Source organism: Bos grunniens, chromosome 3, assembly GCF_055505025.1.
Source record: "Bos grunniens cultivar Pamir isolate PY7600 chromosome 3, Bosgru_T2T1.0, whole genome shotgun sequence".
NCBI lineage: Eukaryota > Metazoa > Chordata > Mammalia > Artiodactyla > Bovidae > Bos > Bos grunniens.
In genome coordinates this window covers 5,772,488-5,792,024 of record NC_141167.1, presented here as the reverse complement: position 1 = coordinate 5,792,024, position 19,537 = coordinate 5,772,488, and the positions used below count along the sequence as shown (strand labels likewise).

General features: G+C 52.7%; 1 protein-coding gene across 10 annotated transcripts in view; it reads left to right on the top strand.

The window, feature by feature from the left end:
* AGAP1 (ArfGAP with GTPase domain, ankyrin repeat and PH domain 1) overlaps positions 1 to 14,104 on the top strand; it is a 572,168-nt gene extending 558,064 nt beyond the window's left edge. For all 10 annotated transcript variants that reach the window (XM_086376769.1, XM_086376737.1, XM_086376748.1 and 7 more), the window contains 2 exons: positions 3,461 to 3,716; positions 6,004 to 14,104. In XM_086376769.1, the coding sequence (XP_086232895.1) occupies positions 3,461 to 3,716; positions 6,004 to 6,207 (460 nt within the window). In that variant the 3' untranslated portion in view covers positions 6,208 to 14,104. The remainder of the gene's footprint in view (positions 1 to 3,460; positions 3,717 to 6,003) is intronic.
* The last annotated feature ends 5,433 nt before the right edge of the window (positions 14,105 to 19,537 follow it).

The window sequence follows — 19,537 nt, the reverse complement described above, 5'->3', positions numbered from 1 at the left end:
TGGCCTGTTGGTATTAAGTGGTGTATCAGGGCTTAGTTGTCCCACGGCATGTGGGATCTTAGTTCCCCAACCAGGAATTGAACCCGTGTCCTGGTGAGCTTCCGTCTATGGGGTCGCACAGAGTCTGACACGACTGAAGTGACTTAGCAGCAGCAGCAGCCCCTGCATTGGAAGGCAGATTCTTAACCACTGGACTATCAGGGAAGTCCCAGAGTCTTCCTCTTAAAGAAGGCTCCCCAAGGGAGTTCCCTGGTGGTCCAGTGGTTAAGACTCCACACTTCCACACAGGGGACAAGAGTTTGATCCCTGGTCAGGGAACTAATACCTCACATGCCTTGTTGCCAAAAAAATATATATCTTGAACCTAATAAAAATAAAAATGCAGCATATCAACTTGAAAAAAAGAAGACACCCTAAATGGTATGTGCGTTTAGCCCCACAAAACCTGGACCCGCCTTTGTTATGTATTGGGAACCACACTGGTTTTTAAAAGCAAAGGACAGCTTAAATGCACTCATCATTCAGATGCCTGTGAGTTTAGTGAATACAGGTGAGCCTGGGAGGCTGCGGTGGGGAGGGTGGGACTCCCCCGGGGAGCACTCTGACCACAGGAGAGCAGCCAGAAGCTGTGGGTCTGACCTCGTTCTTTGGCTGGGGTATTCGCACATGAAAAGAAAATGGGATAATTGCAGTTAGCGCTGGAGCTCCTGTATTCCGTCCTCTGGTTTACCCCTGAATGATTTGGCAATGAGTATTAAAATCAACCGGAGCAGAATAAAAGGCATCTGATTTTAATGCCAACCAAAAAAAATGAGAACTGGCCGATTGGAACTTGAAAATCTGGATGTATGCTCCCCCTCCTCCACTGTCCCTTTTCATTTAATTCACGTTTTGCTCTTTGGCGATTTATGAAATGCATCAACATATGCTTAATACATTTTAAATAAGGTTTTTAAATAACATGAAAAACACATCCAGTCCTGGGTTTTTTGTCTTTTCTCCTCCTCTATTTTCCAAGATGTTCCCGGAGCTTTTGTGCCCGTCCTCTGGCCCAGGCGAGGGGTGGTATGCAGCCGGCCTCAGAGCTCTGGGTGCGGGTGTGAGTTCTCAGCTGCGGCCACGTGTTCCTCCTGGAAATCTCGGAATGAAAGGGTCGGGGGTCGCTCTGGGGTCACTCGTATGGACCGGGAAGTGAAGCAAAACTAATCCAGATTTACTCCTGGAAGAATTTGTTTGCCTAAGTATTTAAAAACAGATTAGGGCTAACCCGACACTGGATCACTAGGGGCAATGTAAACACGGGTAAAAGGTGTAAACAGGGTCTTTTTTTTCCCTGGAAGAAAAAAGTGTCACGGTAACGAGTTTTCTTTCTCGGGCCTGGCGGAGGCCCCAGGTGATTCCTCTGAGCGGCTTGTTAGCTGTGTACCGCTGACACCCCCGAAGGAAATGCTGAGTTTTAGGGGAGGGCAGTGGCGGGTCCCTGCATGTGTAAGTCTCCACGGGTAATCTCTGTCCCTTCTCATCCGCAGGGCTTCCGTTTCTTCTCTCATCAGCCTCAGCAGAAAGCATCTGTCGGGCCTGAGATGTCCCCCCACCCCGCCGCCAGCGCCACCCCCACCCCAGCACCCCTGCCCCGCCTCCTTCTGTTCCCCGGACGCTCTCATTTCAAGAGCTCCTTGTGAAGTCTCACTTCAGTCTTTTGCATTTTTTCTGCCCCCCTTTCTCCCCCACCACCAGCAGCGCTGTGATCTTGAGGATCGCTGAGTTGTTCTCAGTGGTTTTCACCCCTTATTTGAGGAGCCAGAACTGAAATCCACAGGTAGCGCCGGGAGGGCAGGAGTGGACGGCTGGGGCCCCTTCCTTCCGGCCCCTATAAGCACACCTTGCTGTCTGTTGCTGTCTTTCTTCAGCTCTTCCTCCCATCCTGCCCACCCCTGCCTTCTCCCAGCCCTCCGTCCAGTGTGTCCAGCTGCTCTCTGTCCTCTTTGGAGCTGGGGCGGGGGCGGGCTGTGACCACACCCACCCAACCAGGGTGGTGCTTTGGGGGAGGGGCAGCTGCCATTCTCAAGGCCCCTCCCCCGAGACCCCCACCCCCTCCGTCCCGGATGTCCTGCCGTCTGCACCCCTGCTCAGCCTCAGGGGGCCGCCCGCCTGCCTGTAGACTAGGCCCCATCACACTTTCCCTCAGAAACCCAGCTGCTCTTTAGCAGGAAGGACTTGGGGGGTTTTTTTCCTATCTTTTTTATTTGCTTGAAAACGTTTTATTATTGGAGTATAATTGCTTTACCATGTTGCGTGCGTTTCTGCAGTACCGCGAAGGGAGTCAGCTACGTGTGCGCAGGTGTCCCCTCCGTCTTGAGCCTTCCCCCACAACACCCCACCCCACCCCACCCATCGAGACCCCGTAGAGCTCCGAGCTGGGCTCCCTGCGCCACATGCAGCAGCTTCGCGCTCGCTGTGTCACACGTGGTACTGCGTGTGTCGGTGACACTCTCCCAGTTCGTGCCCTGCCCCCCACCCCGCCATACTCACGGGTCCATTCTCCGCATCCGCGTCTCTATTTCTGCCCTAAAAAGGAAAGAAACTGAGTCATTTTGTAGAGACCTAGATGGACCTAGAGACTGTCATACAGCGCAGAGTAAGTCAAAAAGGGAAACACAAATATCATGCATGGTGAATGCGTGAATGTGAAGGACTCGTGGACGCCCCGCACTGGGGTTTCCCCAGGTGTTGGGAGAGCAGGCAGTCAGCAGGAACATGAGCTTCGCTTGGGTCTCTTTCCCAGTCTCCCCGCTGGAGTCGCTGCTCTTTCACGTGTATTCTGCAGCCACATTTTCTTCCCCGGGAGGGTGGAGCGTATGGACTGGAAGTTCAACACACACGCCCCTTCCTGGGCAGATGCTAAGCCCTCAAAGGTCACGTCGGGTGGGGGAGTTTGCCTGCCACCCTGCCCGGGGGACTCCAGCCAAGTGCTCTGGGATTCCGGCTCTGACCGTGGCTGCTCAACCCTGTGGCTCGGGCCTCTGGCCTGTGGCATCCACCCTGCATGGTGCAGGCCCCGGGTAGCACAGGGCGCTTCTTCTGGGGCCATGAAAAGCAAAAGAAATCAAGCCCGACCCCTGGCTCTCACACCTTAGGGAGTCAGAATCCCCTGCAGGGCTGGTGAAAATGCTTTCCTCCGGGGATTCTGGCAGGGGGGCGGGGCTGGGATGGGGCCTGAGAATCTGCATCCCTAATGGGCCCAGGTGGTGCTCCAGGTGGGGATCACTTTGTACGCTGCTGGGCAGGCTTTCCTGGAGGCCTTCCTGGTTCTGGTGAGCACACCTGTCTCCTCCGTCCCCTCTCCCCTGGTGGCCTCCTGGGCACGCACCACACAGGCTGGTGGCGGGGCAGAGGGGTCGCCTCCGTCCTCCCCCCGCCCCCCGGGATTGTGACCGTGCCGGTCTGCTGGCTCTTGTAGGGAAGAGAAGGAACGGTGGATCCGGGCCAAGTACGAGCAGAAGCTCTTCCTGGCCCCGCTGCCCTGCATGGAGCTGTCCCTGGGCCAGCACCTGCTGCGGGCCACGGCCGACGAGGACCTGCGGACAGTCATCCTGCTGCTGGCACATGGCTCCCGGGATGAGGTGAACGAGACCTGCGGGGAGGCGGACGGCCGGACGGCGCTGCACCTGGCCTGCCGGAAGGGCAACGTGGTCCTGGCCCAGCTGCTTATCTGGGTAGGTGGCCCAGCGCCCGCCGGGGAGCCCCAGCGAGGCAGGTCCTTGTGCCACTCCCAGGGGGAAGGCGGTGGGCACCCACCTGAAAAGTGGGAAATCTTAGGAATCGGACAGTTAGGATTGAGGTGTGGGGTGGGCCCCCTGCCTTTCAGCCCACCTGTGTGGGCTGAAAACCCACCAATTTAAAAGGAAGGAATGAACTCAGGGGTGTGTGCCCCCCCCCAATGCAGGCAGAGTGCTCCACTCTGCACAGCACTTGCTGCAATTTATGCCAAGTTCATCTTTGCAGTGACCCCCTCGGGTCAAACTTAGTTGCTGATGACCCTGTTGTTCCTTTTACAAAAAACTCCCATCATTTTTGAGGGCAGAGGGGTGGAGAGGGTGGATATAACTGGAACAGTCGGTGTGGTTTTCCCATTACCATCCCTTTGGGTTTTTCATTCACCTAATGCAGAACTGTCGGACCCTCCGCCTTGAGATTTGACGTGGTAGGAGTTTGTCAAAGGGCTTCTTCTGATTAATTTCTACTTCAAAAAGTTTATCTTTTTACATTTCTGTTGAGGCATATGCCATGCAGCTGGAATGGGGAAAAGAAAGGGAGAACATCACGGAGCTGCTTCTGAGAAGCCCACTCATCCTCCACGGCAGCTACCTGCACACCTCTGGGGTCCTCGGCCAGGGGAGTTCCCCCCATTCCAAGGATGGCAGAAAGCTGGACTGAGGGGGTCCCTAGGCAGGAAGGGGTGGTGTGTGCTCACAGTACTGGGACCCTGTCCAGAAGCAGGGGGCTCATCTCCTCCTACCCCCAGGGCAGGGCATGGCCTGTCCAACGCAGCCGAGGAGGATGCTACATTCTACATATTTTCCCTGACTCTTGGGAGAATTAGATGCAGAGGTATCAGAATCACTCAGTGTTCAGCTTCCTGTTATAAAAGCAATTGCGTATGAATCTGCTGGGGCTGCCCTGACAAAATACCAGAGACCAGGGGGCTCAAACAGCAGAAATGTATTTTCTCGTGGTTCTAGAGGCCAGAAGTCCAAGTCAAGGTGACAGCAGGGCCTTTTTTCCTTGAGGCCTCTCCCTGGCTTGCAGACAGCTGACTTCTCACTGTGTCCTTGCCAGGCCTTTCCTCTGTGTGTGAGCATCCCTGGTGTCTCTCTTTTCTTATAAGGACATCGGTCACATTGGATTAGAGCATTACCCGTTGACCTCAGTTAACCTTAATTATCTCTTTAAAAACGCTGTCTCCAACCACAGGCACGTTCTGAAGTACTAGGGGTTAAGACTTCAACATAAGAAGTTGGGGGGGGCGCGGGGAGAAGACGGTTAGTTCCATTAACAAATCATATGCCATCTTTCCCCCTCACATTGGCCAAGAGTCCCTTTCATGCTGATGCTTCCTGAAGACAAGAGATGAGACTCTCATCCATTGTGGTGGAAGAAGTGATCGTCAGTCCACCCTTTCTCAAGACCTGGAAGCTCAAAAACATAGGTGTAATTTAATCTTGTTATTTCCCCTTCTAGTCATCACTCTTGACCATCAGAGATCCTGAGATAGAGTCAACAGGAGGACATACATCACAGCAGTTTACACCAGTGGCGACTTGACCACAAAATGTGTAGCCACCAAGGACAGAGGAACTGAATTACGCTCATGGGGAGCAATACTATGTGGCTCTTAGGAGTCACGCATGTGAATAAGTTTTAATGACCTGAGAAAATGACCAGAGCGCTGTGTTCAGTAAAAAAAAAAAAAAAAAAAAAATTTACAGATAATTTGTGCCAGTTTAATCTCAGTTACCCATATATGCATTTAGATCCAAAGGAAAACCGTTAGAAGGAAATCACTGAGATGTTAACCAAGATTATCTCTGAATAGCAGGGTTATAAGTGATTTTTTCCCTCTTGTGCACTTAGGTATTCCTTACGTATTTCCTACAATGGAAATGAATTGCCTCTGAGATCCTAAGAATGATCTTGTGTGTTTACAATGGGAAAGTCAAAACAGAAATAGCAAAACTAGAATTATCCTTGGTCCATTTCTGTTGCACAGGGGACGGGCTTTAGATGCAGAAAGCACATTGTTTCCTTAAAAGAATGCACCTGGGCGGGGAGCGCGGGCTGCCGGGCTGACCCAGCAACACTGGGCACTGGTCTCCCCAGCCCTCCGGGAGCGCATCTCCGGTGCTGTATCCACCCAGCTGTGCGCACGCGCACATGGGATGGACCCCACCCGCCCGGTCCCCTCCTTCCCACTACCCTAACACGGCTCTGTTGCCTCCACAGTACGGGGTGGACGTGATGGCCCGCGACGCGCACGGGAACACGGCTCTGGCCTACGCGCGGCAGGCCTCCAGCCAGGAGTGCACCGAAGTCCTGCTGCAGTACGGCTGCCCCGACGAGCGCTTCGCGCTCATGGCCACCCCCAACCTGTCCCGGAAGAACACTAACCGCAACAACAGCGGCGGGAGGGTGCCCACCGTCATCTGAGGACCGCGGTGTGCCCGCAGCCTCCCGCGCGCGCCCTGGGGAGTCACCCACGTGAGTCCCGTCGGGTCCCCCTCACTTCTCCTGGTGGTCCCCGGCCACGCACCCACCCACCCCCCCCCCCACCTCACCCCCAGCAAAATCACAAAACCCAGATGGCCCTCGAGGGGCGCGAAGAGGCTGCAGCGTCGATTCCTTTGCATAGACTACCCCCCGACCGACAACACAGGAGCGGCCGGAGGGCCTGGGTTCTTGATGGTAGCACACCGGCGCCCGGACCCCTGGTCCATCCAGCGGCCGGAGAAGACGGAGCGCGGCACAAGGGGCGGTGGGGGGGCGCAGGGGGTGGGGGGGTGGGGGAGGGCGACGCAGCCAGCAGAAAGGGGGTGACTCTCCTTAACTGGCAGTTAAGCACATCAGTACATTTCACCTCTACCAAACGGAACACTTGGATTTCATCTCTTCTCCGAGGAGCTTGACGGCATAAATCAGAAGCAAGCAGAGTTTGTCAGGTTTGAAGCCCCTATGATGGTATGTGTCAAATCAGTTGTAGCTAATCTGTCCAGGGAGGATACTGGCTTCATTACGCTCGTGTAGTTGAGTTCTTCCAGCATTACCGCTGCTTAATAGAACATGATTACTCATCACCGGGAAGAAAGCGTATTAGCGGCGGAGGTAGTTACACAGCACGCTCGGGTGATTGCCACGATGTGATCGCAATATTCTGAGAAGCCGCGTATTATCCCAGACATGTTCTCCCAAGCCCTTGGAGCCCTCCTTTCTAAATTCACTGTCATAATTTAGTATCTGTTTAATTTTTCAGTCCAAAGAGAGGAAATCAGTTGCTGAGTATTATTTGACTGCAGTCTCCTTGGTGCAAAAACAAAATGGAAAAAAATAAATAAGTGACTTGGAATTTCAAAAGGAAACCACAGATTCCGCTAACCACGACATTTCAAGCACACTTAGTAAACTCAGCAAACGTGTAAAGGCTATTTTTTTTTTTTTTTTGCCCAAACCAGAGAGATATTTTTTGTCCTTCTGCCAAGGTGGATGTCTTGGGTCTCAGTCACTCCGGGGCCCATGTGGCCCAAGTCACACAGGCCTCTGTATTCTGTCTTTAGATGAGATGTGTTGAAAATCTATTTGAATAAAAGAAGTTCATAAATATGCATTGATTTTTGTACAGACAAATGGCACCTCTGTTAATTTATAAATTGAACTGGATGTGAACTAATAATATGCAACTAGTTGAGACAAGAGGGTTACAGATCATTGTACATGGGAAGTACTCCCAGCAGTAAGCACTTCATTAATGTGATATACAGCTTGTACAAAGGAGCACATCAGAATAGGATGGCGGTACCATTTGCTTATTAAAATCAAGAAAGGGAAGGGAAAAAAAAGCATACTGGGGGGGAAGAGGCACGTGATTGCTCATTACCAAAAGCATGATCACTATCCGACTCTGCTTTTGCTAACTGCGAGGAAGTGCTGTGTTCAGACACAGGGGACTCTCCAAACCCCAGACCCTGGCGCTTTGCAAAGGGCCACCCTGACGACCGCTGCCACTGTGGGGGCACAGACTGACTCGTGAGATTCCCTCAGACTTTTTTTTTTAACCTGGTGGCCAGGCCCACCATTTTAGTACATCACCCAATTTGCCGTCATCGTGGTTTCTGGCTGCTTCAGACTTCGGCCACCTCCAGCATGGTGGCCAAACATAACCAACCAGATGGCGGCACCTTAGGTTAAAGAAAGGGGGCGACTGTGCCTTGAGCCCCTTGGATGGTGCCCCCTTGAAGGATAGCACAGGATTGGCAGCACCAAAACAGGACCACGCTCCCCCGGCCGCCCCCGGGGAAGTCCCTTGCTCTCATATATGAAACCTTCTATTTTGTAAGAGTTTTTCCTCTTCTTTCACTTAAAAAAAATTAAAAATAGGTGGGGGAAAAAAATAAAGCTTTACACAGTTTCTACGTGGGTCACCGTTTCATAGGCATCTCTCACCTGGATGTAGTTCGGTGGAATCCGGGCGTTTCCCAGGATAAACAGGTGCACAAGCCACCGGCCTGGGAATCTTGAGGACAGGTCCGTAATCCCTTCTCCGCCCGGTTTTTAATTCTGTGTTTCATCACTGTGTGGTTATTTTAAATGTGAATAGAGGGGTTAAAAAAAAAAGTCTTTCCTATTTTTGAAGAACGCATTACTGTTCTAATCCAGCCACACCCATTGGCACCCCCGCCCCACGTTAGCATAGACGTTATTATGTAGTGAACGCAGATAGAGTATAAACGAAATTATTAAATTATTTCATTGTAGTTACTTCCCACCATAGGAATGCTTTATCATAGGGAAGCCTTCTTTTGAAAAGAAACGGAATTCCTTGTAAGGCTTCTCTTCGGGATGTATATGAGTGTGTACAGATTATTAGATGTGTTTATAATATAATATTTTCCCAGATGACTTCTGTTTTCACTTAGCCTTTCACAACCAGTATGCTAGGCTGGTTTCTTCCCTTCCCCCCCTCCGGCGCTGGGGCTTCATTGATTCCTCCCTAGAAAACGTGACCCCTCTCCTGCTATTTTTAGCCATGGTGATCTGCTCCAGGAGGCGGCCTGCTAAATTGTGAGCCCAAGTTTTGGCAACAGAGGAGGCGGTAGTGGGTTTCAAGGGTTTTCTTTTAAAATGAAGGTGGCTCATCTGTGTTTCAGCGTCAGACTAGAAGTCCTTTCTCTGCCGACAGTGTTCTCATTCCCATCTTCAAGCCTCGCTGGCACCAAGGCCAGAGGAGCAAGGATGCAGGGCCCATGTTAGACATAACCAGTTTGGGAAGGGAGTCCCGTTTTCATGGTTTATTTCCATGTAAGTTCAGGGACATGACGGTGACCCAGGGAGTTAACCGCTGTGGAATCCATGTAACCTTTTCTATTCAGAATTTAAAATTTTTCCTTGACCCGAAACCCACTGGCCGGGGAAGGCGTGTGGTCAGGTGGCCACTCATGAGGGCCCCTGGATGTGTCACAGACCTCTCTGGATTTCTCCAGTGGCCAGGGAAGCCTGCAGAGAAAGGAGCCTTGATTTCTGCTCGTGCGCGCGTGCACCTCGAATTCTAGGCTGGACAGATGGATGGTTCCTCAGGCCAGGGTCCCAGGGCCCCCCTCTTGTCCCCTGTCTTCCCCAGGAAATGAATGGTGAGCATCACGGTCACGAGTCTTTGGTCCCAGAAGCAGGTGCAGCCCCCTGTCCCCCAGGAAGCCTCCCCGCAGTGTGGAATCACCCAGAAGGCAGGTGAGGGCAGTGGAAGCTTGCTGACTGTGGGGCCCTCGGGTGCAGGAGAGAGCTGCTCTTCCTACATTCCTCGGGCTTGTGATCCTTCCATCAGCCCCTTCCTGCGGGGCCCTGGGCCGTGGCTGTGACCCTAGCAGCCCCCTCCCCTGAGGTTCCGCGCAGCCTGATGGGTCTGCTGGCGCCCAGCCTCGGCCTCCAGCATCACCCGGGGCTTCCCACTTGTGTGCCATCCCCACACATCCAGAGTCATGCCCCGTGCTTGCAAAGGAGCTGTCACCGCTTCATTAGGGAACAGTCCGGTGAGAAAGGCAGCCCCAGGTGAGCAGACCTGGGTTCACCTGGCCTCACCACCCCGCCATGGGCAGCTTCCAGCTTCCCCGGGTCCTTCTGCAGCGGTGAAACCCAGTGGCCTTGCAGGGTGTGGGTCCCATGTGACGAGTGCCGGCCCAACACCTGGCCAGGGGCTGGCTGCTCAGGACATAGGGGTGTTTATTAAGAACAGAACGTGGATGGGACAGGAGCCAGAGGACTAGACCGGAAACCCAACCCCCCCCACCCCCTCCCCGAGCTGGCTGCACGGCCACAAGCCAGTGTCCCCAGGAGTCGGCGGCAGAGCCCACTTGCCAGACCCTCTCATCCAGGCCCCCCTGTCCCTGCAGAGCCCCTCAGTGCCCCTTTCTGTTCATGCATCAGGGGAGGGGGTGGGGCTCTGAGGGCCACCCACCCCCAGGAGTGACCCCACTTCGCCCCACGCCCTCAGCCCAGCCACTGAAGTGCACCCTCCACCTCTTCCTCTGAGTTTGCATTTCTACGGAAGGACAGCTGGGGGTCTCCCTCACACCATTCACTCCGGCAGCTTCAGGCCGCAACCACCCCTCTCTCTACCCCCAATCTCTGCCACGTTGTTGATGCCACAAGCCTGCCCCCTGCAGATGCCTCCTCCGGCGCCCAGAGCCCCGGTCAGTGTCTTTGCCCTCAGTTCAGTTCAGTCGCTCAGTTGTATCCGACTCTGCGACCCCATGGACTGCAGCATGCCAGGCCTCCCTGTCCATCCCCAACTCCAGGAAAGCTTGCTTAAACTCATGTCCATCGAGTCGGTGATGCCATCCAACCATCTCATCCTCTGTTGTCCCCTTCTCCTCCCGCCTTTGATCTTTCCCAGCATCAGAGTCTTTGCCCTGCTTCCCTTTAAAACTAGAGCTTCTTACCGGGCACCCTGGGCTGGCCAGGGTATGGCCTCAGGCTCCACTGTCTGCCTCCCTCCTCCTATCCACCCCGCCTCCAGCCTTCTTCTCTCTTTCTCTCTCTCTCTCTGTCCCTCCCTGAGCCTGTGTGGTTGGTCGGTGAGCACCCACCCTGCGGGAGCTCGCTTCCTTTTCAGGGGTGACACTCGCCTTGTCCCACGCCTGTCCGTGGTGGCCACCTCCTTCCCCTTCAGAGTGGGCCCCGCCTCCTGCTCGACCCACCCCCAGCCCGAGCTGTGCTCCTGGGGGTGACGTGGGCTCCTGTGGCTCCCACCCCGCTGGCCCTTTCCTTGCGTGTAGAATGTCCTGGAAGCAAGAGGGGGCGCGCCGCCTTCCCGCCTGGGGAGGCGCGGAAGCCGTGTCACATTGGAGGGCCTCTATGAGCAAGCCGGGCCGGGTCTCGGAAGCTGCTCAGGAAGCACAGACGGTGGGAAGGCAAGTCTGCCCCTCCCCCTCAACCTGCTCTGTTTACACCCCTCCAAGCGCCCTCCAAGGTCATCGCGACTTTTCCAGAACTCCCCGGGATTGTATTTATGTCCTTCAAGCGCACGAATTGAGAAAGCCGTCAGGAAGGAATTCAGACAGAAAGAAACGTGCTGGAGAGACACATCTTTCTTCCCCAGGAAATATAATTTATTTCTAACTGCCTGCTCATACGTGGGTCTCACATTGTGAAGTCGTGTCTCGGAGTGATTTTCACCCTCATCAGTCCCCAAAAAAGCTACATAAGGGCCTTTGGCACGGAGACTCGCGTTTTCCTCTCTTAGCCGTTAGTCAGACGTGCCTCTTTGGACCACGCCCACCCCCCAGGGACTGCCCTCCGGAAGTGGTGGTCGGCGGGCCTTCAGGTGTGGGCTGCCGAGAAGGGCGTGGCCTGCCCCTGCGCTGCGCAGCGCGGACGGCTCCTTCGTTGTTCGGGTTTCTAAATCAGGTCACCCATCAGTCAAGACCTCGGATTCCTTCCGGTTATGCAGATGAGAGAAGCGGGGAGGGGCGGGGATTGGTCACTCAGGGTAGATGCTCTTTGAATCCCGTCACTGCCAGGAAGTCGTTCCAGGACCCCAAGATGCTGTGAGGTCCAAGAGACAAACATTACCACTCAGGGTTTGCAGCCCTGTCTGTCTCAGCCACCTAAGACATCATTATCTCCAAACCATAGATTTTCTTCCCCTTAGAAAACAAACGCTGTCTTGAAATAGTGTTTTTTTTTTTAATATGAATAAATTCCCTGTCTCATTTTGGGTATTTGCTGATTTTAAACAGAGCAAACCCTCTTTTCCAGTTTGGCTGTTGTGGTTTCGGTCCGAGTTGAAATTAGAGGATGTCTCATCAGCAGGGGATTCTGTAAAACAAGAAGGTCTGTTTTTAATCCGTGAATTTTTTTTTTTTTTTTTGTGCAGCCCATGCTTTAGACGTATTTCTGTTTCACCTGTGTAGTAGGCACACTCCCCAAAGCAAGGCAGCCATGACCATGAACTTGAAAACCTCTCCTCACCGTGTTTCACTTAGGGTGTGTTGTGTTTTTTTGTTCACCGCATTTGGTTTGGGGGTTTTTGCCTCTTTGGTTAAAATGTCCGTATCTGAGGCCTTCATCCCATCTATCCAAAAAAAAAGGCCTTCAGTGCCAAAGAGAGGGCAGGGTTGGGGCAGGTGTGCCCAGCAGAGACTCACAGTGGTCCTGAAGGCTGTCCCCGGCCCCGGGACACCCAGCACCAGGCAGGTGCTGCCCGTGTGCAAGGTGAAGCAGGGTGCCCGTGTGAGTGAGGTGGGCTTGAGGCTTGTCTTCTGTTGGGTCTGACTGGCATCTGTCGAGAGGGACCTCCTGAGGGTCTCGGTCAAGGAATAGGGGAGAGCCTTGCCCATCCTCGAGCATTTAGGACTGATCCAGATTTCAGAGTCAGTGAGCATTCTGTGACCTTCATCTTGAGATGCAGATGAAAGAAAGGAACCAAATGAGATGCGGGAAGGCTGGGGGATCTTTGAAGTGCAGCAGACCCCCTCAGCGCAGTACCCGCTGTTCGGCACAGTCGCCCCAAATCAGACCACGCCCCCCATCTCCCTACTGCCAGGCGGCATCCACGCCAGCCCAGAAGCTAACGTCTGAGCAGGTTCAGATACCCTTGTAAAACGGAGAGACTGCCCAACCCCTGGAGGCTCACACTCAGCACTGGCTCGTGGAAGTTACAGGGGTGTTGGGGGGTGGACGAAGGACGTCCTGGGTCTCCCCATCCCCCCGTCTCCCCAGGACGCCTGTGTTAGAAACCCTGAGGGCCTGGCTTTGTGCAGAGACTTTGGTGGGCAGCCCAGGGTACTCGGGGGTGCACCTGACCATGCGTTGAGCCACCTAGGGAAAAGGCACATCTTTCTGGGAGGACAGACGCTGGAGCCTGGAGCCGGGGAGGCCACTGACACTGGCCACATGAGCACGTCACGCCCCTCCCAGGCCCACCCCAGGGTCCTGGCCCCTTCCTCTCCAGGACTATTACAGGCGTGCTGATGGACTCGAGTGGCTAGGCAGAGGGTACCCTTAGAAACTGCTTTATGGCCGTTCATGCATCTTGGTCTTAGAAATAACACCTCCTCCAAATGTTGAAAAGCAGCACAGTTTCTCTCCTCCAACCAGGTTTTTGCGTCTAAAATACAGCAAATTCTTGAGGCTCCTGCCCTCATCCTGGCTTAGCACCCAAATACTGGTGATGCTGTGCGCCCTGGATCAAAGGCGTGCGGGCTGGCGGCCCTGGGAGGGCTGGTATTCGGCCATGCCAGACACTGGCACCACCACGTGGGTCCCAGGGAGCGGCTTCCTGCCCCAGACAGACCCCCGCTCTCCTGTCCCTGACTTGGAACCAGGTTCCCATCTTGCAGCTGGGTGTGTTACCGAGAGGGAAGCCTGAGCAGGTCAGAGGTGACGACCGAGAGGCATTCTGGGGAGTCACAGGGAAGGCCTGGATGCGGCGCATTCTAGCGCATTTCTCTCTCTCTGTAAATAGCCGTGTATAGAAGATGGAAGAGTAGCCTGGGGTTTATCCAGAGATGAGTTTGTTTTTTCTGTTTTTTCTTTCGGTTGTTTTTATATTACCTCATTCAGCAAGTTTATGTTTCACAATGACTCAATGACGCTTTATTTATATTGTTTGTACTGTAATTAAAACCATTGACAGACATTTCACTTTGCTTGTTATTTCATATGAGCTTGTTTTGATTAAATATGCCAGTTTGTATTTTCCTGCCTTGGGATTTTTTGTGTCAGCTGTACAGTATTCTAAGGGGAAAAAAAAAAGAAAAAAGAAAAATGTGTAAAGTAATGGAGAGAGGTGGCTATAGCGTAGAGGCCTCTTTCTAATAAAGAAATGGAAATATGTCTACCTCGCTTCTTTGGAGGTTTTCCTTGGGTTTTGGGGGTGGGGAAGGGCCGGAGGGGGAGGGTTTATTTGTCATGATTAATTGGACTCACTTACCAAAGGGATTCTCTTAGGGTCAGACAGCCTCTTGCATGAGGAAACTGGCCCAGGGGCTGTAGTCATGGCAAGAGATAAAAAACAAGGAGCAGCTCTTCTGACTTTTTTTATTTACGAGAAACTCCAAGAGGCCGTGGTTCCTCCAGCCAGGAATCGGCAGGGCCCGGAAGCTCTGAAGCAGCATACGTTTGGATGTTATCTTTGCACTGGACTGCGCTGAGCTAGATGTGTGATAAGGCGTCCGAAGTGGCTAGGAAACAAACCCATTCCAGCATGATGCTATTATTAATATTAAATGCCAAAATTTTGGTGCTATCTTTAATAAAGATGTTTGTCTCTAGCATCCAAAAAATAAATTTAAAAAAAATTTGTCTCATGCACAATACATCCTATCTTTACCGCCCAAATCAGAAAAGCATAAAGAAGGTTAACACTCACCCCAAATGCCACCACCCGAACATCACCCCTGTTAGCAAGTTGAGCACCTTCCAGATGTTTCTTTCTACAGAGAGAAGGATGGCTTCTCCCCTGCCCCCCTCCCAAGTCTTCCATGTCAGTAAAGACAGAGCCACACGATCGCAGGACATGCTAGTGTTAAGTTCTGTTGAGATTTCCCCATAGCATGGGGAGCCTACGTCACCACAAAGTGTCTTACAAATTTTGCAATAGAAGGGGATGCCATCCTCGGGGGCTCAGCATGCCACCTGGCCACCCAGTCACGTGACCCCCAGCAGGCCAAATTCAAACAATAACAAAGCTGACTTGTCTTCTAGGAAATAACCCCCAAAAGGACAAAGAACAGTGATTTCGGGAGGAGTCGGTCCATTCACATGCATCAGTTCAGGTCAGTCGCTCAGTCATGTCCAACTCTTTGCAACCCCATGAACCGCAGCACGCCAACTCCCGGAGTCTACCCAAACCCATGTCCATTGAGTCGGTGATGCCATCCAATCATTGTTGTCCCCTTCTCCTCCTGCCCCCAATCCCTCCCAGCATCAGGGTCTTTTCCAGTGAGTCAGCTCTTCGCATCAGGTGGCCAAAGGATTGGAGTTTCAGCTTCAACATCAGTCCTTCCAATGAATCTTCAGGACTGATTTCCTTCAGGATGGACTGATCTGATCTCTCCGAAGTCCAAGAGACTCTCAAGTCTTCTCCAACACCACAGTTCAAAAGGATCAATTCTTCGGTGCTCAGCTTTCTTCACAGTCCAACTCTCACATCCATACATGACCACTGGAAAAACCATAGCCTTGACTAGACAGACCTTTGTTGGCAAAGTAATGTTTCATGCATACTGGTTATCTATTTGATAAGAGATTTTACAAAACCATGGCTTAAATAAGGGAAGACACCTAGAGGAGGAAGGCAGGCCAGGGTCACCTGGACCATACCAGAAGGCCACCTGGGCCTGGCCAGCTAGTCAACCACCGTTTGTGGGTGCTCGTCTCTTCTCGACTCCCACTGAGGGCTATTCCACGTCCAGCGCCTGCCTTCCAGGAGGGGAGAAGGGAAGGGGCAGCCTAATTGGTCCTTCTTTTTTTTTTTTTGCCCTTCTAATTCAGCGTCCTTGGAGCCCCACCTGTGGCCACTGACACAGCACAGGCCTGACAGCGTCGGGTCATTCAGGGCTGCAAGGGGGCCTCGGTAGGGCCAGGTCTGGTGATAAGGAAGGGGGAACAGCTGTTGAGTGAGCAGCCCTGGGTCTCTGCCCCTCCACCCTTAGGTTCCCCAACATCCAAACACACCCATCTGTCAACACCCAGAACCCTCCCCAGGGAGCTGTCCAGGGGGCAGGTTGGCCCAGGCTCCGTGTCGTTCGGCGGTTCCTGGTCCAACCTGGTCTGCCACTTCCTGACTGCTCCCACCTTCCCTCCGGTGCTCTTGCGTCAACCTCAGAGCATCCCTTCTCCCCCCTGAAAGGTCAGAGCTGCTCCAGCCCCAGGGGTTAGGCTGAGGGTTAGGAATCCCTCACTTTGCCAGCCCAAGAAATGTTCTGCCAGGTCAGTAAGGTGACAAAATCGAGACTGAGTGCCTAGAATTCACAGCCACATTTTTTTTTAAAGCGAACACATACAGTGCTGGCCAGCCTGCAATGGAGCTGTCCCCAACACACTATTGATGGAGACCAAGTACAACAGCGTTTCTGCACAGCGACATGGAATTGTGTGCAGAGGCTCTGCAAACCTCTCCTCTGGCCCAGGAATCCAGGGCCCAGACAAGCCTTCATCACAGTGGGAGCTCCATAAATATGTGTTAATTACATGACCAAATTCAATGTCTAGGAATCTGGCCAAGGAGTAATGTGATTAATTAGACGTTTCTGTGAAAGATGTTCATGGCTACAGTTTTCGTAATGACAAAATATGGAGAATAAACAGAAAGTGTAACAGTAGGGGGATAGTTACGTTTTTATTGAAGTATAGTTGATTTATAATATTATATTGGTTTCAAGTAAACAGCAAAGCGATTCAGGTATATATATATATATGGGAAGGTAAGTGATCTCAGGTTGTTTATCGCCTGGGGAAATGATACAATATACATTCAAAAATTAGGAAACAGTGAATTTAAGATTAATCTATTAAATAAAGACATTCTTTTTTTTTTCTTTTTTACTGTTGTTTCTTTTAACAGACTTTTTCAATGTAAATAAAGACATTCTTATATCCAGAAAAAAATATCCAAAATGTTAGCAATGGCATCTCCCTATGAGGAGTTCTGAGTGGTTTCTATTTTCTTCTTTATACTGTCCACCTGTTCCCCATAAGTAAGCATTTTTTAAAAGTTATTTTGAGATACATTTTAAAGCTCACGGTTTGCCACTGACTTTGAAGAAAATAGTTAGGTTTTTTAAATTAATGTATTTTTTACTCATACTAAGACCCTTGAGAGTCCCTTGGACAGTAAGGAGATCAAGCCAGTCCATCCTAAAGGAAATCAACCCTGAATATTCATTGGAAGGACTGATGCTGAAGCTGAAGCTCCAGTACTTTAGCCACCTGATGCGAAAAGCCGACTCATTGGGAAAGACCCTGATGCTGGGAAAGATTGAAGGCGGGAGGAGAAGGGGACAGAGGATGAGATGGTTGGATGGCATCACCGACTCAATGGACATGAATGTGAGCAAACTCTGGGAGATAGTGGAGGACAGAAGAAGCCTGGATCGCGGCAGTCCACGGGGTCACAAAGAGTTAGACATGACTTAGCGACTGAACAACAAAACTGGTGAAATGATTCCTTAACCGATTAATAAAGTACAGAAACAAGTTGATTAAAAATTAGGAAGCTTCCAGGCTGGGAGCAAGCTGTGAGATCGAGAATCTGAAGGGACAAAGTTCAGACAGACCCCTCACCACAGTCTTGGGCACAGAGCTGGGAACCATCAAGAAGGCCAGGCTCACCAGAGCCTCCCCGCCTCCTCCCCTCCCACGGGTCTCCAGTGTTTCCCCTCCCTCCATCCCTGCCTGCCAGCCCCCTCCCAGCAGACCACGGCTCCTCTCCGGCCCACTGGAGACCCCTTCAAACCCTCCTCCCCACGACCAACTGTCCTCCTAGGGACCTGACCTCACCACCCCCCTGCTCGAAACTTCAAGCTCCCACGGGGAAGCCCGCCATCCTAACGGGGACCCCCGCGGGGTTGCCTGCTCTGCCCGCCTCTCTCTCACCCCCACCTCTTGCTCCGGGGCCCCTCACCCTTCTGGACCTCTGTGCGTCTTTTCTCTTCCCTGGGAAGACCACCGCCCCCGCCCCCCGCCAGCTCCTCATCTTTGGCTTTGGGGTCTCCCAAGAACTGTCTCTTCTGCAAGGAGGTCTCCCCCACCCTGAGGGCCCCCTCCGCCCGGCCCCCACTCTCGCATTAGGCTCCCCTTGACCGTCACAGGGCACCCCCTTGTGTTCGCCCACTCCTGTGGCTCACTTGGGATCCGCGACTCCACATTGGTCTGGTGGCCCCTAGACTGCCTGGGCGCCGCTCAAATAGCCCCTGAATGAGGGCACAGGAGGCAGAGACAGCCCTGCCCAGGGATCTGGGGTGCAGACGGCCCGCCCAGTGGTACCAGTGGCACCATTTTCTCTTTTCCTTCTAATGTTTATTGATTCATATTGAAGTATAGTTGATTTACAACATGTGTCAGTTTCTCGTGTACAGCAAAGCGATGCATATGTGCCATGCGTGTGCTCAGTCGTGTCTGACTCTGCAACCCCACGGACTGCAGCCCACCAGGCTCCTCTGTCCATGGGATTCTCCAGGCAAGAATACTGGACTGGGGTGCCATGCCCATCTCCAGGGGATCTTCCCGAGCCAGGGATCGAACCCAGGTCTCCTGCGTTGCAGGCAGATTCTTTACTGTCTGAGCCACCAGGAAAGCCTGTATATATCCTATATATAGCCTATAATATATCTATCTATATTCTTTTTGATTCTTTCCCATTATAGGTTATTTTAAGATATTGAATGTAGTTCCCTGCACTGCATAGTAGATCCTTATCGATTATTTTGTGCATACTGGTATGCACCTGCTAATCCCATATTTCCATTTCACCCCCCATACACACACCATTTTCTTAGGTGGTTCTGCTGTTGAGAAAACTGCACCTCATGTCACTGTGAAGGGGCTGAAGGGGAAAGGGTTGTAGGGAGGCCCCCAGCTCAGCATCTACCCTCTTCCGCGGGCAGTCGGGTCCCCCCGCTGTCCCCAACCACCTCAGCAGGACCTCAGCCCTGTCCCCGGCCCCAGGCCAGCGTCCAGTTGGGCTCCCTGAGCCCCCACCCGCAGGCCCCAGCTCTGCGGAGCAGGGATGAGCCGGCGGCCCCCCTGGCCCCAGCATGCTCGCACAGCCGCTAAGCCACGATTTATCACCAGCGAGTCCAGTGAGGAGCCTAATTGGCCCATAAATGTGGTCCGATAACCGCACCTGACACCCAAAGACACTGCAGGCAATTAGCACTTATTTATTTGCACGTGGTATTGACCACGCTGGGCTCCCGCCTCCAGGTCTGCCTGCGCTCCAGGCTGGAGGGACAGGACTGGTTCACTACACTGCAGAGGGCACAGTATGCACACGTGCACACACACACTGCACAACTCCACTCCACACACACCACACAACTCCACTCCACACACACCACACAACTCCACTCCACACACACTGCACAACTCCACTCCACACACACCACACAACTCCACTACACACACACCGCACAATTCCACTACACACACACTGCACAATTCCACTACACACACTGCACAATTCTACTCCACACACACCACTACACACATACACCACACAACTCCACTCCACACACACCACACAATTCCACTACACACACACTGCACAACT